The sequence below is a fragment of the Phaeoacremonium minimum genome, assembly GCF_000392275.1.
Source record: "Phaeoacremonium minimum UCRPA7 unplaced genomic scaffold PA7_03_scaffold_331, whole genome shotgun sequence".
NCBI lineage: Eukaryota > Fungi > Ascomycota > Sordariomycetes > Togniniales > Togniniaceae > Phaeoacremonium > Phaeoacremonium minimum.
This window is the reverse complement of record NW_006921235.1, coordinates 14,895-42,692: the sequence shown is the minus strand read 5'-3', so window position 1 is coordinate 42,692 and position 27,798 is coordinate 14,895. Positions and strand designations below refer to the sequence as shown.

The 27,798-nt window shown below is 48.8% G+C and overlaps 5 protein-coding genes across 5 annotated transcripts; 1 reads left to right on the top strand and 4 right to left on the bottom strand.

Moving 5' to 3' along the window:
- Window positions 1-6,726: 6,726 nt before the first annotated feature.
- Window positions 6,727-7,819, bottom strand: UCRPA7_4263 (putative fumarylacetoacetate hydrolase family protein; the record flags this gene model as incomplete). The annotated part of the gene is made up of 5 exons (XM_007916872.1): window positions 6,727-6,884; window positions 6,940-7,264; window positions 7,334-7,447; window positions 7,547-7,588; window positions 7,646-7,819. 5 exons carry the CDS (start codon window positions 7,817-7,819, stop codon window positions 6,727-6,729), a joined length of 813 nt encoding a protein of 270 aa, XP_007915063.1.
- A 4,369-nt stretch (window positions 7,820-12,188) lies between these two features.
- Window positions 12,189-14,009, top strand: UCRPA7_4262 (putative acetoacetyl- synthetase protein; the record flags this gene model as incomplete). Its single annotated transcript, XM_007916823.1, has 7 exons — window positions 12,189-12,388; window positions 12,437-12,526; window positions 12,575-12,600; window positions 12,661-12,761; window positions 13,142-13,190; window positions 13,244-13,558; window positions 13,615-14,009. The coding sequence occupies 7 exons, from the start codon at window positions 12,189-12,191 to the stop codon at window positions 14,007-14,009; spliced, it is 1,176 nt and encodes a 391-aa protein (XP_007915014.1).
- Window positions 14,010-19,275: 5,266 nt separating this feature from the next.
- Window positions 19,276-20,461, bottom strand: UCRPA7_4261 (putative exoglucanase 3 precursor protein; the record flags this gene model as incomplete). Its single annotated transcript, XM_007916877.1, has 2 exons — window positions 19,276-19,733; window positions 19,783-20,461. The coding sequence occupies 2 exons, from the start codon at window positions 20,459-20,461 to the stop codon at window positions 19,276-19,278; spliced, it is 1,137 nt and encodes a 378-aa protein (XP_007915068.1).
- Window positions 20,462-22,461: 2,000 nt separating this feature from the next.
- On the bottom strand, window positions 22,462-23,518 carry UCRPA7_4260 (putative short-chain dehydrogenase reductase protein; the record flags this gene model as incomplete). The annotated part of the gene is made up of 4 exons (XM_007916829.1): window positions 22,462-22,880; window positions 22,931-23,032; window positions 23,096-23,408; window positions 23,468-23,518. 4 exons carry the CDS (start codon window positions 23,516-23,518, stop codon window positions 22,462-22,464), a joined length of 885 nt encoding a protein of 294 aa, XP_007915020.1.
- Window positions 23,519-24,362: 844 nt separating this feature from the next.
- Window positions 24,363-26,180, bottom strand: UCRPA7_4259 (putative protein pns1 protein; the record flags this gene model as incomplete). The annotated part of the gene is made up of 4 exons (XM_007916887.1): window positions 24,363-24,717; window positions 24,792-25,719; window positions 25,785-25,842; window positions 25,905-26,180. The coding sequence occupies 4 exons, from the start codon at window positions 26,178-26,180 to the stop codon at window positions 24,363-24,365; spliced, it is 1,617 nt and encodes a 538-aa protein (XP_007915078.1).
- Between the last annotated feature and the right edge of the window lie 1,618 nt (window positions 26,181-27,798).

The window sequence follows — 27,798 nt, the reverse complement described above, 5'->3', positions numbered from 1 at the left end:
AAGAATATAGTCTAGAAAATAAAGATATATCTATAAGAAGAGCATATGGTTAGATAAAACGAAAGTATTATCAAGATGATAAGAAATAAAATAGTTGTCATACTAAGCTTAGGATTAAGTAGAAACGTCCTATATTGTCTTCATAGCATCCTATCATGTCAGCAACATCATCTCTGCCCTTGACATCAACATCATCGTCCTCCTCATCTACAGCCTCCCCGACAGGACCGTCTTTCGTGCCCGGTATCAATGGCTTCACCCTCCTCGGCTGCTATTTCGAGCCAGATAACGCGCGTGCGCTCGCCAGCTCATACGCCAGCGACGAAATGACGGTGGAGGCCTGCCTGAACTTTGCTGTCGCAGCCTCAGCCTTGTATGTCGGTCTGGAGTACGGCCGGGAGTGCTGGTGGGGGAAGTCGCTGACGTCTGGAACTACGGGCTCTGATAGTTCAAACTGCGAAATGCTCTGTGGAGGAGATTCTCTCGAGTATTGCGGCTCAGGAAACCATTTGGTCCTGTACTCTGCAGACGGCACACCCCCGGCACCTCCGACCCAGCCACCGACTGTGGGCGAAGCCGTGTTCTATGGATGCATGACAGAAGCGACAAGTGTGCGGGCACTGGGTGGTGCTACATTTGCCAGCGATGGTATGACACTTGAGGGGTGCGCAGCTTTCTGTGCTGGATACGCGTATTTTGGTGTTGAGTAAGTTTCAACATGAACATGACCTCTGCCTGATTCGAGCGAGTTGGCAAGGTGGCTTTCTTCATGGCATAGATCGTCCGTTACTAACTTGATGACAACTCTACAGATACGCGCGCGAATGTAAGATCCTCCCCGCTATTACCGCGTCAGTATATCTCCCGTCTCTTCTTGCTGACTCGATACAGGTTATTGCGGCAACACATTTGGTGAAGGATCTGTTCCGGCGCCCTCAACCGACTGCAGCTTTGCCTGCGCAGGCAACGGCGCCGAGCTGTGCGGAGCGGGAAATCGACTCTCGATGTATACGTACGCGCAAAGCGAGAATTGAGGCTGCCCTAATCCCGTTCAATGCAGGGTCATTCTGTAGGTAAATGGGGAGGGAGCATGACGAATTTGCACGGTGATCTAACCAAGTGGTGATGTTGCAGGTTAGAAATCACTAGTATCATAGAATGTACTTTAGTGAACACCATGTAACCTCATTTATGTAGACAAGAAAACTCTTTTTGGGGTAAATGGCCCGGCCCGTAGGAAAGGCCTTGTCTATAAATAAATAAGCAGTGACCCCCCCGCCGAGTTTAAATTTCAATACACCACCACACCAGTATCACAACTTGAAAGTCCACTCCAGAAGAATTGTGCTCCAGATCCTACAATCAATATGCAGGACAATACCTATTATACCGCTTATACAAACCAACAATTTCTCTCTCGCCCTCGTCTTGCTCTCGTGGCTAGCAGAAAATAGGCTGCACGCATCTGAAGTCGCAATGACATCGCAGTCTCGGAGTGCTGGCGAAGTTTCGACCCTCCCCTCGTACGAAGATCTTGATAACTTCCAGACAGGCGGCCCTCGTAGAAGCGACGACGCCGCGCGCATCTGCTGGAATCTTCAGAGCCCACTGGAAACAGCTATCTCGGTCATGGAAGGCAAATATTATGTTGCTGATGCGGAGCGCGAGCCATACTTTAATGCCGATACCGCGGGATGGCATTCTATCTCGCGGTCTTCTGTATCCGAGCCTAAGATCTCGTCTGTTACCGTCTCTGTCGATCTTCTTCGCTCCTATGCGGACAACTGGGAAGAGTTTCATCGTGGCGACAGCGAGCCTGATTGGGACAACGACCCTTCCCGTGTGATCTGGGGTCTCCTCCCAGGCTTTGAATCCACGGGAGTGCGTCTGTTGAAGTGTTGCGGGGAAGAGCGGCCGAATGTGTTCTCCAGCCTACGAGTCAGAGCTTCTGGCAAATTCCTCACCATACACGACTATGTCTCGCAATTACATCCTTGGCTGATGGAGAGGCGACAGGATCTTTTGGGAGCATTGACAATATTAAATGGCGGCACTGCCGTGCCAGCCGAGACAGAGCTGATGGTAGCCTTTTTCGGACCAAACACATTGATTGTGCAGAAGAAGGATGAATGGGTATCTTTCATGAAGCAACCCCGCGTAATACCGCCGGTTCCGTCACCAGAGGCGTTAGAGGAAAGGAACCGGTTAATTCGCGAGTTTCTCGAGAGCCATAGGCCGGGTATTGAGTGATGCTAGGACGGTAGCTGCATGTGCGAGAGCGAACATTTACGATAGAGTCTCCTTCGTCTCTGGTCGCTCGGTACCCGTAGACGATCAGAATTTGTAAACGAAAACGAGTGTCGCATTTGATATAGGATGTGTAGGAATGTATAATCTATGTCTTTTGAAAGTGTATTAGATGGGATGGATAGAATATTTGACCGGAATAATTGATCTAAAATGTCATGATACCCAGACAATTTGAGATTCAAGCATAAGCCTTGTGACTCCGTACGGCGATGTAATCTAAATAATTATGACGTGCAACTACTTTGACTCCCAACAACCTGCAGAGAAATAAGGCGAATGCTTACAATGCGAGAAATGTCATGAGAGATCAGATGCAAATTGATGTCAGGGTCTACTCGGTAGAAAGCGCCACAAACATGCGCGTCTCGAAAGACCATGGGTAACTGGCATTCCCCAATGGGTTTAGTCATGAATTTAAAGATGAAAGTGGCATTTGAGCGCCTTAAAAGCGGCTAGCACTGCTGACTAAGAAGTCGCTTGAGTTTCGTCTCAGGATACCATGAAATTAATCCGACTAAGACAGCAAGGTAAGGTCATCCCCGAAATCCTTCGGCAACTCAGGCCCCCACACTGAGATAGGTCCAGCTACCTCTCTGCGAGTAGGAGTATGTTTGTTGACCACATCGCCGTCTGCATAGTGCTCAATCTTGAAGCCGCTAGGGTCTGCCCAATAGTCAAATATCTGACTTCCCAGAATATGCCTTCCCACCCCCCAGACACTCTTCCAGCCCTTCTTGCCAAGCCATTCGTGACCAATCAATTGCGTGTCAAAGTCGGCCACTTCATAGGAGCTGTGGTGGATATATGTCTTTTTGACCTCTGGAGGAGCACGTTGGAGGAAGAGAATATGATGATCGGAGTATTCCTCTCCAAGGTCCAGATGGATAAAAGCTAGTACGTCCATGTTGGAAAATTGTGGGTGGAATAGAATATCGGATGGGACAAAGTTGAAGTTGGATGTATAGAACTCGAGCTCCTCGTCGAATTCCTTACACACGTATCCAAAATGTCCAAGCTTGTGCACAAGAGCTGGGCCACCATGATACCGCTGGAACTGGCCTAGGGCAAAGAATTAGCAAGGAGACAGGATATAGACATGAAATACTTGTGAAAATTCTGACCTAATCTTGGCTTCTCGAACGGGGTATTGTACGGGCCCTGGGACTCGTGGGTCTCAGAAGGAGCTTGTTGGGTATCGACAGCACGTTCTTCTTGGCCATAGATGACGAAGAGAAATGTGCCGTTTGGACGGGCAAATGTGATGACCTTCCCCCCACCGGGTCCGTCAAGGTCAGCTTGTTTAGATGCCCCAGAAACTTTGGCTGCTTTCTGGAACTCTTCTTCAGATGCAGCGACGAAAGCTGCACCGCCAAAATTTGGCTTCCCATTTTTACTCTTCTTAGCTACATAGACGTATTGATCTTTTCCATAGCCGCGGAAGTAGATGAGGTCCTTTGACCGGGATGCTTCCACGAAGCCGAAGTCTTTTGCAAATTTGGCAAACTTCTCCAGGTCAGGATGTTCAAAGTAAACGTGCGATAATCTGCAAAGTTGCACTTTGGAAGAGTTGTTGAAGATGGGTGGGATAAGCATGTCAGGCATGATACGTTCTCGGATTGGTCTTGGGAGGTGTGTGAGGATAGAAAGAAAGACGGACATGATGGAATAGGCGCCTATAATTTGACAAGCGAGCCTAGTTTCTAAGAAGAACAGAAGTAACCTACTATAATAATTGCGTTTTATGTGGACTTGGGCCCCATCCTTCCGGTTCCCGTGGCAAACTTGGAGGATTGAGGGTGGCTTCCGACTGTCCGGGGTCGTGGGGTAGGGATGCTCCTCGGAGTATTTGGATGGCCTCATGTCGACCACAAGCTAGTCCCCAGCTTTGCCCCACAAGGGCGCGGCACAAACTTCGGAAGCAGCACACGAGGGCTCAGAGACGTTCTAGCTCGATCAGGTCATCTGAAAAGGACTACATCAATGATGCAACGGGTGCCCAAAATCGTCGTTCTTTCCTTCGTCTCTCCGCGACGCAAGGCTTCTTTTTGTCATTATCATGGCGCAAACTCCAGTTCTCATAGTTGGCGCAGGGCCATCCGGTTTAGCTCTTGGACTTTCACTGGCAAAACACGGTGTCACTGTAAGACTGTTTGCCTGGTCTGGCGAACTACCCGAACTAATCCATACTAGTCCACAATCCTCGAAAGAGAACGAGGAATCACAGAAGACCCCAGAGGTGTCTATTTGGCCGGCGATGCTAATCGCATTGTGGAAGATTTAGGGGTAAGCCGTAATCAGATGGAGATCATTGGCCACGGTAAGTGATGGCAAACGACACCCTAAGCCACGCGTATGCTAAGTGCTATGAAAGAGGTCGAGAAAGTGCTGTTCCACAAGACGAGTTTCAAAAATATACCCTTCTTCTCGCTCGACACCTCAAGGGATATATTACACCAAGTTATTCCTGGGGGCGTACTACAAATCCAACCAAAACTCGGTTTGTCATTATCTCGGATTGACTAAAGACCGTGATGTTTCTAATAAAGCGTTTAGAGGATGCCCTCCGACGGCTAATTACATCGTCCACATCCTGCGACCTCAGAGAAGGCTGTGAAGTCACGGGTCGTCAAGAATTAGAAGACAGCATTAGGGTGGATTATACTGACTCTGAGGGCAAGCCCAGTCAGATCAACTGTCAGTGGCTCATTGGGGCAGATGGGAAAACGGGCATTGTCCGGAAACATTTCCTCGAACCCACTGCAGGTGTTAAGCAGGAAACGGGCCTCTTCTCGTACGAAGGCACCTGGGTAGCCGCGAACCTAAAGATACATCCACCTACTCCCGAAACGCACCCTGACTTCCCTCTCTGGAACTTGGGTTTCACCCCTGACAGAGTATACAATCTGTACTGGCCGAAGCACTGGCATTTCTGCAGCCCACCAGGATCTCCCACTGCTTGCGGTCGCTTCGGACCCCATGAAGATAGGATATGGCGCCACGAGATCGCTGTTCCAAACTGGGATGACTCCATGGATGCCGAGCATGCCCTTCTTCAACACCTATTGCCGATGGTAACTAGGAGTGCTGACGAAAGTGGGAATACATTCTCCGGTGGCCCCGTTCCATTTCCAAAGGAATGTATTGAGGTTCTCCGTTGTAGACCTTTCACCTTCGCCCAGAAAGTTGTCAACAAATGGTTTCATGGCCGTACAGTCTTGATAGGTGACGCGGCACACGTCTTTCCGCCATTCGGCGGCCAGGGCATTGCCTGTGGCATCCGCGATGCTTATGGGTTGTCTTGGCGTCTTGCTATTCTTCTGTCTTTGCCAAAACCGCTTTCCAAGGGACTAGCGGATAGAATGCTAGATGCATGGGCATCCGAAAGAAGACAAGGTGTAGATGACTCTACAAGAATGACCATGATGAATGGTAAAATGTGCAATGAAGAAGATACTCTTGGGATGGCGATGCTTCGCAATATAGTCGAGTTTCTTAGAAAATTGCCAGTCATCGGCAATTTCTTCGACCTGAAGCTTCAACACGACAGCCATGGCTACAAGCCGACCAAGAATGGATTCTACCTATCGGCGTTTGGTGGTGGTGGTAAACTTGCGCAAATTTACGTTCATGCTCCAGGACAAGAAATGTTTCTATCTGATCAGCTTCTGCGACGAAACACAGTGATGACGCTTCTGATAGTTGGAAAGTACGATACAAAGCGGCATGACTCGGTCAAGCAAATCATTCAACGATCAAAGGTCCCCTCATATGTCCTGTCAGAAGCGTCCATTATATTCATTGACACCGAGTCGACCAAATCCGAAAAGACTGTCGGCTTGGTCGACAACTCGAAGAATACCTTTTCGGTTATTTCGAAAGAAGGCGTGGCTGGTAAGAGGTTACGCGAGGGTTATGATGATTCTGTTTATTTCGATCGCTTGGGACGATCAACCAAATTCGCGATTCTCCGTCCGGATAGCATAATATATGCGGCGGTGAAGTCTCTGCCTCAGCTCGAATCCTGCCTTTCATCACTACGGGCTTCGCTCAATCAATGAAGCTGGAAGAATATGCGGGGGTGCGGCGAATGTGGTTCAATAACATTGACTAGAATTCTATATATCGTGCCTAGGCTTCTCTTGCTGTCTATTTAAGCTTTGACCTTGACATCGGAATGATTAGAGTTCTTATCTTGCATCGCAATGTGCCTCAGAGTGACGTCTGTTAGCTATGCCGGATTTGCTCCGACCTCTTCGGTTCCCTGCTCTCATGATATGTTAGTGCGGTACAGGGGGTTTGTTAGCGAGGCAGTCATTACACACAAAAGCAACCCATAAGCACCACGAAGTTGAAGCCCCTTGATTTATATATAACATACTCGCCTATAGATTAGTGTACGCTGGGTAAACACGCCGTTTATTCCTCAAAGACAATCTTGTTCTTCAATGTTCCAAACGCTGGGATCTCGACCTCCACAATATCACCGTCCTTCAATAGTCGGCGAGGATCCTTGAAAACCCCCACACCAGCCGGTGTGCCGGTCATGACCACTGTTCCAGCCGGAATTGTTGTACCTGCCAATTGACAATTAAAACTTCAATGATGAGGCAGTAGGAATTAATGGCTCACCTTGGCTCATCCAGCTCAGTATCTTGGCAGGCTTCCAAATCATATCAGCGCCAATGTCGCCATCTTGCATAACTTCCCCATTCAATCTTGTCAAAAGCTTCACGCCACTCGCACTGTCGAAAGTTTTCGGTGCGACGAGAATTGGTCCAATCGGCGCAAACTTATCAAATGCTTTTGCGAAGAAGTATTGACCACCGGCTTGGTCCGGCATCTGGAATTTGCGACATGAAAGATCGTTGCCTACAGTGTAGCCAAGAATGTTGGCTGAAGCGGCTTCGGGGGTGAGATCACGGCACTGTCGAGAAGTGACGAATACAAGCTCCCCCTGAAACGAATCGTGTCGTCAACCTTGTGAATCTAGAACTGAGAGTCATATTGACAAGAGAATTCATACCTCATAATCCGGGTAACTCGAGGCGCAGAATTTGTTGAATTTGATGTCCTCCTCAGGGTTTGCAAGAGCTGCCGCTGGCTTAGTCCAAAGTGGAGGATTTTGAGGCACTGAAAGCTGTAATATGTCAGCAATTAGGTGTCTGCTGAAATATGATTCTGAAATAGTGTTCTATACCATCGCCTCTGTTGCGTGGGATGTGTAATTTAAACCAACACAGTAAATCGGGATGTCCGTACGAGGAACTGGGGCGAGAATCTAGAACACAATCTAATAAGCGTATGTTTAGAATCGAAGCGCATCTGGTCTTAGTACCTTTCCTACGTTGACAGGCTTCCCGCCCTTTTTAGTTACCAGATCTTCAATAGACTCATAACCGTCCACTTCTGTCCCTTGCCCAGGAATGACCTTACTGTCAGGGCCAAGATCTGCAAAGTAAAATTTGTTGTCTGAAGTGGACTCGAATTTGATCAGAGCATGAAAGGACATCTTCGTGACTCGCTAAGATACCTGTCCTAAGAGCCTGCTGGTTGGTCTATGATGTTATTGAAGTCTCTGGAGGGGCAACAAGTACAGCAATTAAGCTACAGTTTATTTTTGCCAGAATGTTACAATCCAGAGACCGACGCAAGGCCATGGACGAAGGGTTTCGCACATGTACCTACATGATAACCATTCAAAAACGGCTAGCCCGAGGCTGCTGTGTGGGGCATCGGTGAGACTTCCTCCTCGGCGGAACTCGATGCTAAGTCTCTCCGGAACGAAGGAGTTCTCAACCCCACGATGACTTAATGCGTAGAATGTCAAAAGGTAGAAGCGCGAGTAAAGTTGTAGATCTTCAAAACAATGTGATAGTCTCATAGAGTGATGAATTAAAGCTGACAGGTCTTGACTGAAGATTGAGGGAAGTCGGGGTTGGAGGAACAGCTTCGCAATGACTCGTGCAGAGACAGCTAGCCGGAACATCTTAATCAAATACACTGGACAGAGACACAGAGTCTTCAGAGAACCCTAGGCCCCCATCTTTGTAAACACTTTCCTGAGATTGGATCAATACGCAAACAAGATGCATCCTACTCTAATTTGGATGTTGTCCCAAATGGTCGGCATCACGGAGTGCGCTGCTGTCAATGCCCCGTGGGGTACGAACTGGTGGCTGGGACCCAGAACATGTGGCGTCTATAGCGTTCTGTGTTATTTCACCCGCACGATACACTAGCCTCTAACAGCGTTCCGTACATCCCGTGCTCGAGCCGTGGTAGGGACTCGATGCGTTGAAGGTATAGCCCGTTAGCGAGCTTGAGCTCCTGTGTGTTCCCCGCTTGTGGTGCCGCTTTTTTCACTGACCTCCATTGCCACTTTCTTCTGAAGAGTCTCCAACATCTACCTGCCAAATGATGTCTGAAGACACAGATTCCCAACAGATATCCCACCATATTCTCCCTCTCGCAGCTAAATGATGGATATGCTTTTAAATATCGACATGCCTAGTCCCGTCGACATTGCAGGGGTTCAATCAGACTGTGAAACAGACCCAATGACCGCGTCTGTGGACAGCGGTTCCTCCAGCGGTCACCGGCACGCGCCGGATGAACCCCTACGCACTCGGGTCTGTGACCGCTGTATCTTGTCCGTCCTTCTTAACGCAGATGCTATCTATGATGACTATGGCTGACAACGTAGTAGGAAGAAAGTCAAATGTAGGTTCATCGTGGCTTTCTTACTTTTCCCTATGTCTTGACGCAGCTCACGATGGGCTAGGTGACATGAAGCGCCCGACATGCTCTCGCTGCATAGAAAGTGGGTGGAATTGCGTTTATTCCACAGCCAAGAAGAAGCCAGGACCAGCAAGAGGAGCCCGCAGACGCGCCAGTGAGTACTTGACTTTCATTGACACTCAGTCAAGCTCCCCACAGTCGGGGCTAATATCGTTCTTCTTTCTCTCAACCAGCACAATCAGCCAACTCTTCAGTTATACACGGCGGACTCTCCCCAACAGCGATGACAGCGGAGCAAGTCCCTTTTCCACCTTCGGATTCCACATTCCTCGACGCCATATCAGTACTTCACCCTACAGTCACCACCCAGACACCAGGTGACTTCTCACAACCTATATCCTGGCCCACTCCGGCACCGGAGCAGTTGGCCTTCCCCGATCACTGCTTGACTTTTGATCAGGAACATGAACTGTAAGTTCCCTCGATGTTTGTTGGATGGATGCATGATAACACTTCAAAATCAGGTTAGAACACTTTTTCGCTCATATCCATCCCTCGATACCCATGTTCAGTCAAGACAGGCTCTTCCAACAACACTTGTCCGGCACAGTGAATCGTGATTTACTTGGAATTGTTCTTGCTCTCACAGCCAAGGTCTTGGGAAGACCTGACTTCTGGAGCGAGTTGAATCTTGATGCGACGCTGAGATATCATCTTTACGAAAGAGATATTTTCAACTCAGAGAAAGCTACGGGAAGATTGTCTCTTGACGACTTTCGACAAGCCTGCTTGCTTGCATTTTATGAGTTTCACCAGCACCCAGGAGAGAAAGCATGGCTGAGAATAGGGCACCTTACGCGCAAGGCATACCACTATGGGCTTCACCAAATTGATAATCGAACAGCATCGCCTATTTTCGATTCTACAGGTCTTGACGAAGTCGAGTTTGATGAGTGGCGATACGTCTGGTGGTGTATCTTCTGCCTGGATTCGTATTCGAACATCACAGCAGCGATCCCATTTGTCGTTCATGTGGAGAGCATCAGAACTTCTCTGATTACAGGGTCTAGTCTAGACACCAATTCTAAGCGGGAGATATTCTTAGCCGATGAAACAGAGTCTCTTTGGAAAACTACGAAAGCAATCACATCGCACAATCAGCATGTTAACTTCAATATTCATATTGTATCGACAGCTATGCTTCGAGAAGCTGCGACTCTCTATCGATTGTGGTTACAGAACCCTTCGGACCGATTGCAAGCACGCCTTGCAGCTTTCGACTACCACCTTACTACGGTAAGGCTGGCACTACCACCTCGGTACCTGGACGTTACCCGAGACGTTCTGCACGATGAACCCCACCCTGCGCATCATGCTAGGCTGATCTGCATACTCCATCTTCACACTGCTGGTCTTTTGGCTTGTCTACCACTTCACCCAAAACACTCGGAAGAGGAACGATTACGCATATGGTACAAGGCGCTCGAATACTGCCAGGACATAGTTCTGGTAGTCAAGCAATGGGACAGCCAGCACTCGCCCAGCGTTGATCCAGCGGTGTGCTTCATCATATACACGGCCCTGATTATTCTTCACCTGCACATAAACACTTTGGCAGTTACCGAAGACATGCTGATCATCCTAAGAATGCAAAGAGACGTTCTTCTCTTATTCTTGGAGCAGTTCTCTACCTTCTGGTACCTGCCAAGGTTCCTCATCAGTAAGCAATGCAGGAGATTCTAGATGCTCGGTAGGAGAACTGACACTATACTAGATTCATTCAACAAATTTTCTCAGGTGGCTAATGGTGCAGTGCGGCTAGAGGACGTGGACAGTTTGTTGAAGAATTTCCAAGCTCCGCTTCATATCAGCTGGCTGAAGTTCGTAGCATGTGAGCTTGATGGCAACAGTCCTCCTAGCCCGAGGGCATCAGATGTAGCACAGGGATGGAGTCCAAGTAATTGGCAAACGGTCCTCGGCTTTCCTTAGGCTGGAATCACCAGTGTTGTATATAATATGTTCAATGACTAGTAAGATGGGTGTCACATGTCAGGATGGCGAATGGTTGACTTGGTAACACGCTCGCAAGCGGCTATGCCCGTGAGTCTCGCTGATCGGCGTGCAGAGTTCCATTTCTTTTCGGCGCAATCCCAAAGTTCCGTTCCCCGATAATGTCATGAAGCAATTCCCCGACGGTCCACGTAGGCCCGCAATTGCCGGAGCAACCCAACCCGGGCAAAGTACGGCTGCGGAGTAACTCTGGACCAAGTCTTTCCGAATAATCGTCAACTCCGAATTTCTAGGCACGTGTTTCAGCAGATCCTCCGGACTTTGAACACCGGCTCGCCCCCGGAAGCTAGTCGCAGCTTGCATGGTCAGAACTACTAAGTCTTGTCGTACACTAAGCTTGTCCCGAGGCTCCCCACAACTCCTCACCCTCACGGAGGCATACATATTGGTTCCATCTGCGGGGAAATCGTACCATCTATACCACTTCCCAAGAGGTTTGAGGAATTGTGATCTCACTCTCTACCAAATCCCAATATGGCGTCTTGGACTCATCCCAGCCCTCACCTAACGCGTGCTGACGCGTTCAGGAGACAAGTAAATCTCAAGTACGGGCTATCCTTGAGCAATTACGCTCAGCTACACAAATGGTCAGTCGACAGCATTGAAGATTTTGCCCGCGAAACATGGACATTTTGCGGGCTGGTTTACAGCGTCGCGCCGGAGAAAGTTGGCGATGGACTAGATAAGATGTGGCCGAGGCCAACTTGGTTCCCAGGCGCACGACTTAACTACACCGAGAATCTCCTCGCCACTGGTTTGGCAACGCACCCCGATGCAATTGCGGTCTCAGCGTGCCGTGAGGCTAGAACGCAGTGGCGCCATCTTACCTGGACGCAACTGCGTGACGAAGCCGCTCAGTATGCGGCTGGACTACGAAGCCTGGGTGTCAAAGAAGGCGACCGAGTTGCAAGTGCGTCACGCAGATCCTTGTCATTAACTCTCCTTTATCATTTGTGCAGAGAGCTAATTGTGTTTGAATTGTAGCCGTAACCACAAATTCCCTCGAGTCACTTCTCATCCTTCTAGCTTGCGGTAGCATAGGAGCGATCCTTACATGCACAGCTCCAGATATGGGAGCAAAGGGAATTCTTGAGAGATACCTCCAGATCAAGCCCAAAGTCTTGTTTGTGGATGCAGAGATTCTTTACGCGGGCAAGACAATCGACTTGAGAAACAAGCTGAAGACGGTAGTTGCGGAGCTGGTCAAGCAAGTTACAGAGCTTGAAAAAGTTATTGTGACCTATGGCTCCACTTGGAATGATCCTTCTGTGTAAGGTCCACATGATTAATAACATGATTGATATTAACGTCTTTACAGAACCCCCCTGTCCCAATTCTTGAACGTTAAACCCGAGCCTTTGACATACGTACAACTCCCATTTGACCACCCAATATACATTCTCTATTCGTAAGTCCGAAGAGACCCTTTAGCAGTCGGGTTCCTAACATAGCATAGATCTGGAACAACCGGACCCCCCAAATGTGAGCTGTTACAAACATATCCTACTTGATTCATAGCTTCCACTGACCACGCCTCTGAAGGCATTTGCCACGCAGCAGGCGGTGCGCTGTTACAACAGAAGAAGGATTACATCCTCGGTTTCGACATGGGGCCTGACGATGTGTATTATCAATACACTACTGTATGTAAAAAGAGAAGTAGTTCGAGGAAATTACTGCTTACATACTGTTGACAGGTCGGTTGGATGATGTGGCATTATCTTGTGGGGGCTCTGAGCGTCGGCACTAGAGTGGTTCTTTACGACGGGAGCCCACTTCACCCAACACCCGTAGATCAAATCCATTTACTAGAAGAACAAGGGTGCGTTCATTTGAATATGATGAGGCCAAAGCTAACACGACAAGGATTACGCACTACGGCACGAGTCCCAAGTTTTTAGCTGCCCTCAAGCATCAGGGTGTAAATCCGATGCCCAAGTTGGACGGCTTGAAAATGACACTCTCAACAGGAGCACCACTTTCTGCTGAGATTTGTGACTGGTTCCACAATGTTTTTCCAAAGCATGTGGGCCTAACTAGCGGTTCTGGTGGAACTGATCTTGTAGCTGGCAGTGAGTCAATGTCTATGAACGAGTACATGATACCTTAAGGCTTACATGAAAAGTTGTCGGAGGCACTCCACTTCTGCCTGCCCATCGTGGGGAATTGGCCGCCTCGATTCTGGGAATGAAGGTGGAGATCTGGGATTTGGATGGCAATAATATCGAAGATACAGGTGAAAAGGGTGATCTTGTTGTAACAAAGCCTTTCTTCAGCATGCCTATCACCTTCTGGGGTGACGGCGGAGAAGAGAAGTATAGAAAGGCGTATTTTGATACATTCCCCGGTATCTGGCATCACGGCGATTATATCCGTAAAAATCTGAAGACCCAAGGCTATGAGATTCTTGGTCGCAGTGACGGCGTTCTGAATCCAGGAGGTAAGCAATTAAGCTCGAGTTTCTGACGACATCGTTAAACTCACCACTTCTTTCAGGTGTGCGATTCGGAACAGCTGAGTTGTACGGCATCATCGACAAATTCCCCCAAGTTCAGGATTACATCGCGGTAGGACAACGTCGCCCCAAGGACTCTGATGAGCAGGTCTTGATGTTCCTAAAAATGAAAAAAGGGCGGTTGAGCCAAGATCTTCGTGAAAGCATCCAAAATGCTGTTCGACAACAACTCAGCCCTAGACATGTACCGGCACACATACTCGAAGTCAATGATATCCCATACACTATGAACGGCAAGCGTATCGAGGCTTTGGTCCGAGAAGTCGTTTGTGGCAGAACGCCAAAGGTTGGCGGTATGGCAGTCAACCCGGAGTCGCTGGAGGAATACAAAAAATTTGTCGACCTACCTACCACTGCTGCTCGCGCGAAGCTGTGATACACTTACTAATATGTCTGGATCCTTGGATAATATTGAACGCTCTTCTGCAACGGATCAAAATATCCAGACGTTTGGGACTGTCATCGTCGTGTATACCACCATACTCGGAGACGAGACAAGCGGAATGACATCCATTTCCGTCCTCAAAAGTGAACTCTCTCCGCTCTAAGTCTAGCCATGAGTGCCGAGTGAGCAACTCTAAGCTCCATCTGACTTGGACTGAGCTTGGGCTAAGCTGTAGGAGCTGGCCTACTTTTAGAATCTCATACCTCTGTAATAACCTATATAAAGGCCCTCTATAAAGCCCTGGGGTTTAGAGCTAGGATTACAGCCCTATGTTTAGCCTCGGTTAGAGTCTCTATAGTCAAAATTATCTATGATATGACTGAAATTGTGTCGTAGCTACTTTATGACTCATCTTAATTGTTGAAAATAATGTGATTTATCTCTTATAGTGTGGAAAATAGTATATAGGTTAAGTTTGTAATTAATTTTGTAGTCTAATCCACAGCGTTATTGCAAAGATAGAAGAAATCTGCATACTGTAATAGAAAGGAAATATCATGATTATCTGTCTCGTATTCTTGAAATAATATTGCCTTCTGTTGTAAATAATAATATCAAACCTTCTCTAGAGCAACTTCTCATCCCGCTCATGTACTATCATAGTTGATCCCTATACATGACTCAAAATACGGTACCAGATAACAATCAGTCTTGATGCTCGTTCGCATCGAAACGAGTTGCAAATTCGTTTAGCGCTGTCTGAATTCGAATCTGGTGATACAACTTCTTTTCCGCCTTGGAGCTCGATTCATACAAGCACCTGGCCAATACATTGTCATGAACGTAGGTAGAGGCATGGACAGCTCCAAGTTGATCTTTGTCAGCCCAATTGTGTTTGGCTTCAGTGTGGCTGCTTCTGTCAGTTCTATCTCGGGCAGCGAGCTACGAGTTGTCTTACCTATTCATAGTCTCTGTACTGTTAATTGTGCATTTGCTTGACATGATGATAATTCGAAGGCGCTGAAGAAGCGTCTCTACTAGGATAGACGACGTGTCCGAATTACCAGTTGTGTTGAGAACTCAGCGGGAGCGCTGTACCCATTTGTTGTTCAAAAGAAGCTTCGAGCTCAATAGATACATTGTTTCCAAGTATTGTAAAATTATGAACTTATGTATAACTGTGTCAACGCGTCAAAAAGATAGATTTACGCACATGTCACCAGTCCATCAACGCACGGCATTCTACTGGGAAAGGCGCGCTTGCGCTCTTGCCTTGTTCCTTTCTCTGTCCTTACTTCTTTACTTCGATTTTAGGAGCCTGTCTATGCTTGTAGGCTAAAAGATCTTTTAATTCGTCTCTCCCGAACGCCGGAATTGACAGGATCCGCCTTGACCAGTAGGAAGCGCATCTGCTTCGCCACGAATGCATGCATGCATGCATGCAAACTACCCAGTTTGGCATCATCAGAAGGGCACAGCGGCGCCCTAAGTTGGTTTCCATCTCCTCCCCGTCCTTCATCCCGGTCGTCCCTCCAGGATGTCTAGTGTGGTTCGAATTGTTCACTACCCATGTCATTTTTTTTACAATAATTCTGGGGTTCCATTTACAATTGAAAATGGTCACCTTGAATGGCTCTTCATCTCCCAAACATCGCCTTTCCCCAGATCCAGCATTCCAGTTTCCTAGCACGGGCGAAAATCGAGGAAATCCCGTGTCGGGCCGTAATTTCGAGCGCCAGAGCAACGGGGTCTTCCCCCTCAAGCCCACCTGTTTCAGCAGCAAACCACCGACCTTTAAGGCCGTATTCTCGAAATGGATACCTCAGACGGCCCTCCTGGCAGTCCTTTCCGCAAATTCGCCAATGATCTCAGCGGCCAGTAGAGGAATGAGAGGCTCCGGCGGAGTAGAACCAGCTGCGCAAGCAAGACACATAGTGATACCGTCCTCATTCGAATTTAAGCCGGCGCCAGATGACCGAAATGACTCTCCACCGACCCGCTCAACGTCTGGTCATAACGAGGCATACATTGCTACGTTGTCGCTCAAGTCGGACGATTCAACGGAAGAAGCCAAATCGCCTCAATCACAGCATGGCGATGCCGTATGCCAGACAAATGTTCCCACAAAGCCTTGTCTGTTCGATAAACCCGAGTGTTTCCATGAGATATCCGATACCCACAAGATCGAAACAAGAGCAGATCGTGCCGAATTGGCCGGGCCCCAATCTGAAATACAGCCAGCAAAGGTTAGTGACTACAGAGAATAGTCTCTCCAGAGTAGACCTTGTTGTATCTCAATGCTTAAACATAATAACAGCTTTCTGAGTCTGAAAGTGCCTCCTTTTTTTACCACTCGGAAGACGTGGAACCAAAGAACGTACCTCAAAACACATTGGATAGTATCAGCCACATTCTAGGCTCTAATATCTCAAGCTCAGTCTCCGTAGGGGAGAATGAGGTGAGACACGTAAAACAAGATGCGAGCCAGAACACTTCCCACGGAAACTTTTCCGATGTATGGGACGAAGATAGACCGAGTGCTTTTCCACACGGGGCTACAGAAGTGGATGCGAAGAGGTATGGCATCCCTGCCGGATACTCTCTCAAGTATTGGAACCCAGAGGAAGAGCCCATCGTACTGTTAAGGTGTGTTTTCGACGCTGCGTCTTTGGGTGGATGTATCCACCGGTGGACAGTCCAACACTATGGCAAAATGACCCCAATCGCTGGAATGGCAGAAGAGCTCCATCGCCTTCTTCTAGAGTTGTCGACAAAATTAAAGCTGGCTGCTGATTCCGTAACTTGCGTAGCGGGCGTGGACGATAGCAGCATGCTGAAAGACTTCCTTGATGCTGGGAATCGACTCACTGACAGGCTCTACTCTCTGCTAGAACACTGTGAGAGCCCTATTTTGAAAGCCGCCAAGGTCCGCAGGTCTGTTCACATGATAGAAGAGTCGGGGGCTGCACTTGTTCAGGCAATATTCGGGCATGATCAGGAGCTGGACCGGACCGAGCAGCTGATGGCTTCCATTCGACTTTGGTCCTTTCGATTTGATGTGAATTGTCAAGACATTCTTCGGTCGATTCAATCCACGTCAAAATCAGTGCCGGTCTCAGGCTTTGAGAATAGCGAAGATCCACTCAGCCAGATTGATCATTTCAAGTCATCTCCACTACTGGAACGGGAAAACTTGAGTTCGGCGGAAAGCATGGACGACGACATCACGGAAGTCACCACGTCAGATCTCTCCTATATGTCGGACGACTTTGGCGAAGCAGACTTGGGCGATGGTCACTCATTCCTTGACGAGCTCCCGGGTCTGATTGAGCTGGTCCTTGAAAAGCTAGAGATGTGGTGCGCCGACAGGCGGCGAGAGGGCTCTTCGGAGTCTCCAGAAGCCAGGAACCCAGGCAATTCCACCGAACCATCGCCAGAGCAGCGGCCACCAAAGAGAGACAGAGCATCAGATAATGGGACGGGCTTTGGCGACGATGGACGGCTAAGCACCACAAGGCAAGGCAAGAAGACGAAACGTGACGACTCGGAGAAGAGGTTACTGCTTGCCTGTCCGTTTTACAAAAAAGACAAGCTACGACACAAGGGCTGCCTTCGGTATCAGTTGGTGAGGATTAAGGATGTCAAACAACATCTCTGCCGTCGTCATATGCAACCGCAATTCTGCCCCTTGTGCGGCCTCGAGTTTGAGAGTCAGAGCGAACAGAGAGAACACATCAGACTCCAGCTTTGCATGAGGCGGGAGATTGATGAGCCGGAAGGCATCACGGAAGATCAAAAGAAAGCTCTCTCTACCAGGGTCGGAAGGACTATGACACTGGAACAGCAGTGGTACGCCGTCTGGGATGTGGTATTTCCCGATATCGAGCGTCCTTCTTCTGTCTACGTGCAATCCGAGATCGTAGAGACCCTTTGCAATTTTCAGGAGTTCTTCAGCCAGCACGGGCAGACGCTGATTGCCGATAGACTCCGGTCTCGGGAATTGCCGTACAACATGCCTAACGAGGAGAGGGATCTGGCCGCCCTTCTTGCAATGACGGCAGCAGAAGCTGTGGACACTCTGATTGAGCGATACACTAGTTCAATCGTCGCTTCGGCATCTGATGAGGAAGACACAACCCCGCCAACTCTGGTCGACGACGAGAGTGCCACTCAGAACGGCCCAGGATCCATTGATCAGCATACGCAGCACTTAGTCCCGAAAGACATGCCCGAGCTGCTACCACTATCGGTGTCAGGAAATGCGTCTAAAGACCAAGCGTGGGAGTATGATGAATCTGTTGGTAACCAAGGTCCTCCCGAAAATGACCTGGCGTGGACTAGAACAGAAGATTTGAATTTGGGCTTCGATACGTATCTTGACTTGATAACTCTTGGTACCATTAATGAATAAATGGAGTAGTGGAGACGTAAATAAATGTTAACAAATCCCAAAGACAAGAAAAATAGTCGTGGCACTTCGGACATGAAATATATTATGACCTCTTTACTTTAGTATATTCTCTTGAATAAACCCGTCTCACATTGGTTCATTACGGGCTAGCCGCCTTCCTCCCGTCATACTTTAACAGTCAAATTTAAAGGATACCTAAAATGGGCTATTATCTGCCAACTCAAAACATCTAGATCTGAAGAATTCTTACACCTAGAGTCTACTAACTCTATATATCAGAGCGTACATGTACGACTTGCCTATCTAGGTACCCAAAAGTCAAATTTGATAATACAGGCTAAGGCAACCTCTGGGTTAGAGATGCCCATAGCCACAATAGCATTTAGACAGACATACATAAAAGTCCTAAAGCTCAAGTGTCTAGAGATAAGATTAAGAGACTATTTTAGTGTCTCTTAAAGAAAGTGTGACTAGGGACTGATCTAGGCTGAGTTAGTCTAATGAAGACTGAATAAGAACTGAGCCGAAGTTGAGCCAGGTAGCGAAGAGGTCTCGAGAGTGGCCAGTGGTACTGACTTTGGAAGTCGTTTGAGGTTCGTCTTAGGACACTATATCCTATAAACTCTAGCGTAATTTGATCGCATTGGGACTCTGCAAGATTTAGACTTTGTCCAAGCACGAGATCATAAACATAGTGATTTGAATTTGCAGTTCAAAAGATGTTACCCTAATTCTAAACAAGGATATGAGCTGCTATTTTGAGATCAATGCCAATAGTATGTGATAGTGTCACGCGAAACCTTTCGACTTGATGCTATGCATAATCTGATCCAAGGCTATGGGACTTCATGCAATAGAAGAATGAGCATTGTCAACCAACATCTGAACATACTCATCAAACCACGCACCAGCTCTAGGAGCACCCTCCATCCCGCATTGCCCGTCGCTTTCGCCACCAGGCTTGATCCACACAATGCTGTCGATGAGTGTGTTATTGACCGGAGTGCCAGGTTTGATGCCAAAGCCAGCAGGAGACACATTGCACCACTCGCCCCATTCTTTGCGAGATCCCGCCAAGGCGACGCGCCCCTGATCAATAATGAATCGTGTAGGCAGCCCTTCCTCCTCCAGGTGTGGCGCAAGAGAGGATGCATAATGGGATTCATCCCATGAATTGCTATACTCTGTGAAGTTCTCTCTTGGGTTCGCGTTGAATGGGTTGTAGTTGGAGACATTGGTAGAAAATCCGCGAATCTTGGTGCTGTTGCCAGCCATCCGCACAACCTTTCCGAATAGTTTTGCGCCTTGTGCGTTTGTAAGTATTTTGAAGACTAGTCCATTAAGACAACTTACTCGGGGCCAAATTGTCATCCCAACCTAGCCATCCGCCATGAGCGGCGTCAATGTATAGATGAACGTGGTCGAATTGAAGTTGCGCAATAGCATAGGCAATGCCTTCTTCGTACACAGGAGCTGCTGCAGCACACTTCTCGACTGCCATATTGGTGACAAGGTTTGCCAGTGAATCCGGCTCCAAGACAATTGCGAAGGTGAGATCCGTCGCAGCGGCAACCTTTTCAGCATATGGTTTGATGTATTCCGTCTTATAGATCTCGAGCCCATTCTCCGAACTATTGAGCTCGCCTGCACTTTCTCCAGCGCTGCAGTCCCTATCAGGAAGATTATAGAGCACAAGACCGACGATCTGATCAACACCGCTGGCTTTCTTCTCTTCTCGAGCTGCAGCAACGGCGTCGTCGATATTCTTCAAGCCAGCACGATCCGAGACCCAGACGAATGTTCCGATGTCCTGGATCGATCGGACCTTTTGCGCATTCTGAGTGTCGCCCTTGGCCACAAATGCATCATATGTTTGATCCAGTTTCTGCGACCAAGCTGGATTGGCAAATAGCTTCTTACCGTCGAACGGACTGGCTGATGTGTTGCTTGATCGTTTCCAAGGTCGACCCCAAGAAGGCGCTGCAGCCACTGAGGTAGCAGCAACAAATGTTAACAATGCAAGCGCCTTCATCTTGAGGATATGAGAGCGATGCGAGGGTGCTAATTGTTACAGACAGAACGCCGAGTTGCACATTTACATCTTGCTAGAAGGCCCAAGGCAGGTTCAACTCTTATATGTTATCAAAGGCTGCTCTTCTGATATGGAGACGTGTCGTTTCTCGGCTCGGAAGCCGAGCAATAGAGAGCCAAAGTGCCCAGAAACTTGGATATCATCCTTTGCCTACTCTTTGTCATGCTCGCTATGTTTACGACCGCGGAAGATGGACAGGTTTTGTCAAAAAATGATATTGTTGCAACAGCCACTTTATGAACATGGATCCCGGAGGCTGCTGTGCCGGCTACAGAATCTTGGCTGTTCTTGTAGTCACCAATCTACCTGGGTGCAACCTTTATGCGACAAGATATTTGCGGGAGAACACACGAAATGGGTAAGAAAGCCAAGACCTGCTGCCCGGTTTGGAAGTCTCGGTTGGTGCTCCGAGCCGTTCTATGGAGAGCCTCATGCAACTGTAATCAATCTGTGGCAAAGACCGTTGCCCATTGAGCGCGTGCAGCCCAAGGCGCAATGTAGATCATGTTCGTAGTTCAATATTCTTGGAGGCCCGGCCCAAGCCAAACTCAGAAGCAGGTTGCATCCTTTTTTGGTGCAATTATGTAACAGATTTTGCAACCGGACTTTGACAGACAAAGTTGCAAATAGACAATTGGTGCACTTCTGACCTTCGCACATAGTGTAGCCACGACCCTATTGACCGACCCAAATAGAATTGCACTAAGACGTTATGGGCAATGTTATACGATCCTTACAGCAAGAGGTCAGCTTTGGGGCTCGACTAGACAGAACTTTAGGCACATACTGCGCCTTGATTGGCTGTTGAATGGACAGCCCGGGTAATCCTGTTTACTCTGTAAGTTGATCCTTCGGGCAGCTCGCTCTTCACTTCGCATCGATCGTGTCTATTTGTAAAGAATAATACATATATAAGGTGTCACGAACCCGGTCTGAACCATGGACGACAACTAATGTCCCAGTTATCTGTCTACAAGAGACGACGACATGATGGGAAGCAAGCCAGTTATAGTCATTGTAACTGGGGCGTTTCATAGGCCATCCCATTACGACGCAGTCATCAGGCCGCTGCAAGAGAAAGGCTTCCAAGTGCTGGTCCCAATTCTCAGCACCGGCAATGGCGATCCCGAGATGACCCATCTCGACGATGTCAAAGCAATCCACTCAGACCTCTTACCTCTTCTTGATGAAGGGAACGAAGCAGTCATCGTCTCACATAGCTATGGTAGCCTCCCGGCGTCTCATAGCATCGAGAACCAAACACTCAGCGAACGAGCTGCACGAGGCTTGAAGGGCGGGATCAAACATTACATCTGTGTCACTGGAATGGCATATCCTGCAAAGGGTAAAAGCTTTATGGGTGACGAATCTGAATTCCCTGCAATGCCATATCATCGGGTTGAAGTAGGTCTGCGATTTGTCACAATCCCCGATCGATTGGCTTAGAAGTTTACAGAATGGTCTCACTTATCTCCTGGAAGCTGCGAAGCCAGTGTTCTACAACGATATAGCACCAGAGGAGGTAGACAAGATCTGGCCCACATTGAATCCAATCCATAGTAGGAAGGCATTCACCACTTTCCCTTCTTTTATAGATGCAGAGATACAGAGCCCTAAAACATGGGTCTTCTGCGAGAATGACGTAGCTATCACACCAGAGTATCAGGAGTATTCGATCAAGAACGGGGAGTACAAGGATGTCATACGGGTTCCTTCAGGACATTCCCCGTTTGTCAAAGTTCCTGACAGGCTGGTTGAGATCATCACAGAGATTGCTGATAGAGATTGACTTTGAAGCCATTTGGGAGCTGCTGTATAGCGACATAAATTGTGGTCTTTATATATGCATTCTCATATCCGGGTGTCTTCTTGTGGTAACAAACTAGATAACGCAGCCAGCAAGAAGCCAGTCAAGTTGCATGTGAAGCCATTCTGAATCTTTAGGCCGCAGACAGCCCTGCTTCCGCCTCTATCTCCTCCTTGCTTGGAGACCACTTATCCTGCAAATCCTTATCAAGACTCTGAGCAATGACATCCTTGGGCCACCACTCGCCCCAACTAGTCAAGAAGATCTGGTCGGGATCCTCGGGGTAGTCATCACGGGTGAAAGCGCGGAGGATGCTTTCCGCGCCCGTGGCAATGGGCTTGGCATCGGGCATGTCCATGGTCGGCTTGAAGCTGCCGTGTCTGCCCAGACCAGTGCCGGGGATCAGACCCGGGGACACGGCGACCACGACGTTGGTTCCCTTGAGCTGGCGCCGCCACCAATGAGCGCCGAGCAACTGCGCGAACTTGGTCTCGCAGTAGACGACGGTGTCCTTTGTGTCGGCACCTGTCTGTAGATCTTTCTCAAGGACACCTGCCGGAGGGTCAGTACACTCGTCAGCTTGAATCGACTGCCGAACTCACTGGTGTCTGGGACGTTGCGCACTGCGCCGGATGACACTACAACGATGCGCGTCTGGTCCTTGACCAGCTTCTCACGGAGTAAATGGATAAGATAGTGTTGCGCTACAATTTTGAATCAGCGGATGAGTCCTTATGATATGTAGTGTGGATGTAGATATTCCGCACACAGGTGGTTGACAACATATGGCTCGCACCATTTTGATGGGTTGGTGGCGGGGACAGAGGCCGGCTTGATGGTGCCAGCATTCAACAGCAAGTAATCAATCTTGCTCTGCCCGAGCTTGGCCAGCGTCTTCTGCGCGAAAGACTTGACATTTCCCAGATCCGCCAGCTCGAGCGGCAGAAGGCTCAGGTTGTGCTTGCTGGAGTCGTACTTCAGCCCATCGAGCGCGCCCTGAAGACGCGAAGTGTCTCTGGCTCCGAGAATGAATCTGTAGGGCTGAGCCTGCTCCAGGAGCTGCTTTATGGCTTCGAACCCCTGTCTGGACTGTGAGCATGTACTATGGAAGATGCGAAAAGCGAAGAACAATTACCCACCAAGCCTGAAGAGCAGCCCGTTGCCACAATTGTCTTTGCAATGCTAGCCATGGTCACGCAATTTCGATGATGAAAGACGAAACACCCAAAAGGAACTCGATGTCCATTCAGCTGGCCGTTTGGCAGGTCGAGTTTGTAGTGGATTTAAGGCGACGGAAGCCCGCCAAAGACCGGCTGGATTTGTCATGACAGAGCTATCCAGCTATCCTGGGAGCTACCTAATTTCTGACAGGGCGGATCTCGGGCGGGCAAAGACCGACGCGCGGGTCAGATCCACCAGCAGATCTGAAGAGAGAACCTTATCGATTAGAAGGTTCTTAGATTCCTTTGCTTGTCGCTGAAGCACATGGGATTTGTTTTGTTTTTCTTGCAACCTCACCTCACGTCGTCATCGAAGACTTTGATGATGACGGATACTTGAAAGCTGGAGGCAGCGCATCCCGCAGTCTACTGCTCTTCCCAACGCGACATGGCATGTTCGCTTCGAGAAAGAACCATGATGCCACAGCAAGGCCGCCATCAGCAACCTCGCTGCGGTCAGCATAACGTTTTCCCAGAAACATTTGCAGAAATAAGCACAGACGAAGCATTTGCCTGATTGAGCAACCATAGCCTTACTGACCAATCTTGACTCGTCGCGCGTATCTCGCTGTCACACAGGCCCGATGTTTACGAGGGTCAGGCTGCACTTGCGAAACGTCAGCAGCAAACACACTACCCATCACCTTTTCTCACGGATGCATCGCACACTCAATGGAACGAGAACGATTGCATTCGATCTATTATGTATGATCAGGTAAGTGTGCATACTCCAAGCATTTTCCTTAGTTTGTTCAATTGCCCCCAACTCCGAGAGTGTTGCCTCATATATGCGACCCTGCCATACCGAAGAGCATCACGCGTGAATCGCTTGCTGAACATGCGGATACACCTGCACCATCTGGTGATACAAGTCGGGATGTTCTCTGATCATGACTTCTGGATCCCACGCCGCTGCCACGAATATAGTGTCGATGCCGCTGCTCAATGGCGTCGTAAAGACGTTGCAGATTTGCAGCCCGATGAGGAACGCAAAAGCAACCACCACGGGTGTGTATCCCCCATCATCATTGTAGGCCGGCTTGGTGAAAAGCAGGTAGAGGTATGCTAGCAAACCGCAGGCGTACCCAACAAAGGTAGCGCCCATACTGAAGACGGGGCCAATGAGACATTCGTTGACCAACGCATCGATGCCGCGGTCTTTTATGAGTCTGATACCGAAGCGTTAGAGAGAAGACATCGAGAACTAGGCATGTAAGGAATACTCCATCCAGTGATTACGTACCTCCAAGTGTCTTTGGCAGCTGCAAAATATGGCTTGCCGTACAAAGCAATGTGAGAGAATGCATAACGGTTGACGAATTCAACGGCCCATTGAAGAACCGAGATAATGCAGCCCAGAATGCAAAACAGTATCGTACCCACGATATTCCCTTCCTGGCTGCTCTGTTGGCGCGCAATGGAGCAGATTTGTCGTAGCAGGTTGATAAGCGCAACGATGAGACTTCCAAGACTGATCGAACCGAAGCTATACGTCAAAGACCGCTTCAATGCGCCCCGGGTAACCTTGGTTGGATAGTTATTGGCAGAGAAGTACCAAGATCCGTATATGCCTGAAACAGTGGTATGAATGGTGTTCTTCAGCCATTCGGAGAACCAGTACGCCGCAAATGTGATGAATACAATGAGACCGATGACCTTGCCGTTACTGCACCCACCAGCTCCTTGCTGGCATGCAGGATTGTTGGAGCTCGGCGAGTATTTGACATAGACAGCTGTGAGAGTGACAGAGAAGTATGCGGCAAAAGCCGCGCCGATTAGACCGCCAATGAGGCTAACCCACCATACATGTCCATGATGCTTCGCAATATCAACAGAAGTGCGCAGCATGAGAGCGCTAAAAGGAATGCGCGGGATCCAGCTGATGAAACAGAAGATCAGGAAGGCGACAAAGATGAGGAAAACGATTCCACCAGAGTAGTAGTGGCGAATGAGCATCCACACCGCGGTGACCAGCCCGAAGACGATATTCAAGATGCCGGTGACCCATATAAACTGTTTGGGGAAGGCGCGCGCAAGGGAGACATAGATGTAGCTCAGCACAAATGCCATGCCAAGACAAAAGGCGAAGAGAATGATCGTGCTCGTGTTTAGACCAAAGGTATTGTCGTCGCCGTCATAGATGCCACTGCCGTTGGTACTCCTCGTTGCCGCTGTTCGAAGTAATCGTCAGCTATTGAGACTGTTGCTGTTGAGCCAATGAAATACTGTAACATACCATAGCCTTGAATAGCAATGCCAGAGACGGCAACAAAACCGCCCATTGTCAAGATGAACTGTGGGAGATTTTGTCAGATGAAATGTCAAGGTCGACGGGGATTGCGCCAAGAGAGCTCACCAAGATGCCTGCCCATAGGTCGTTCCATTTGGGCTTCTCTACCTTGAAGGCCTGGTCGAACGAAACCTTCTCGTTGCCATAGTTCGTGGGGCCATAGCCATTCTGCGGCGGCGGCGGCGGGCCCTGAGGTGGAGGGTACTGGGGCTGATTTGAAAACGGCTGCTGCTGATACTGTTGCTGATATGGCTGTTGTTGATACGGTGCGCCGCCATTATTATAATAGCCGCCTTGCTGAGGAGGGGGAGGTTGCTGCTGGTAATATCCGTTGGAGGCCATCGTCGAATTGTGTCACTAGGCTGATTGCCCCGTCAACTCGATGCGAGACTCGAATGCGCCGGCGAGGCGTTGTCGATCGTGTTGATCCGCTGTGTATTATGCGACTGTGCCAGGGATCGATCCCCCAACTGTTTAGCACCTAGACGTCCAAAAACGCGTAGTCGTTTCAATGGTTTGGTGCTGGCGATGGTCGTTGTATGACAAAAATGACAGCGACGATGCCAGAACTTGGTGGAGAGGACAGAGATTTCCTTCCAAGAATCGCCAATGAATGAGGTGGATGTTGTTTGTCTCGGCGCACGGCAATCGGCACATGTCAAAGGTGAAGAGCTGGACTGGGGAGAGTGGGCAGGAGCTAGCTCAGGAAGGTGCTACCTATGACTTCATCACATTCGCTGTTTCCAGCTGTAATAACAATAAGGTAGTGTCCGTGCCAACCCAAGCTCAGCTGAGCTCCTGCCCGCCGGCAATGCTTTCGGGGCGCTAATCCTAATCAATCCACACTACCAACCTTGAAACCCGCGTTCCCAGATCGCCAGCTGCTATCGCTTGTGGACGGCTCGGCAGATCTGTCGATTGCTCCAGCCCAGAAGGAGGCTTATGCAAAAGCCAGTCATTCCTCTACTCACTCTTTACGTTTGCTTCAAAATGTCCGGCCAGTAGAGCCTCATCGACTTCATTCTCTTCTAATGATCAGCCCGCGCTTAGGGGTCCCTTTAATCACATACTGATGACAAGCGTATCCGCTGTCATTGCCTCAGTGCTGGTAGCCGTCTTTTTTCTTCTATGGCCACTGTCTATGATCTTTCTCTATTACTCATGCGTGGTTTTCATTTCTTTATTTTTGGTTTCTCGTGTCAACTTCAGAACATCGAACCTGATACCCAAACGTGAAAGAGCCATCATGTGTGCCCGAGCCTCCACGGCGTGTCTTAATTAGTAGCCCTGGCTGACTCCAGAGCCCAGCAACACTCTCAGCTCTCCCAATAGCATGAGCTCTTTCAAAGCGAACTTCATCTCGTATAACCTTGGGCTGACGGTCTGGATCTTTGCCGCTTCAGCGTTCCTGTACCTGAAAGTGCGCAAAGTTGTATTGAATTAGGCCATTGACTTTGCAAATCTCTCTAACAGTTTTTTAAGCGCAGATAGTCTGCGGGGCAATTTTCAAGGAATGACTAAAGAGGTGACACTGTACAGTCAATTCTTCAAGTAATCAAGCATACCACCAATGTAAACGTTTCATATTTGCGAATTAAACGACTACAGATCAGCTAGGTCGATTTGTGTGCGGGGATCCTGTGGTGTCATCTGCTACTGTTGTGATGCAACTGGCAGGGCTATCAATTGCAATGGCAACATCCTCTATGCGGTAAGCTCTGTTATCTATGGCGCAATACATCCCACGGATGAACCTTTGCAGGATATGCCCATCGACAATCCGATGATCTTCTTGGATACCGAGAACTAGAGTCGTACTAAGCATAATTGAACCATGTAGGCTGCATTTAGCACCGGCTGTCGCCGTACGATTACGCGTGAAGGATCTGGGGTACGGGGGATGAACAGAAACTATCTATACCCTTCTGGCCCTCCAAGACATACCAAGAAAATTGGCTTG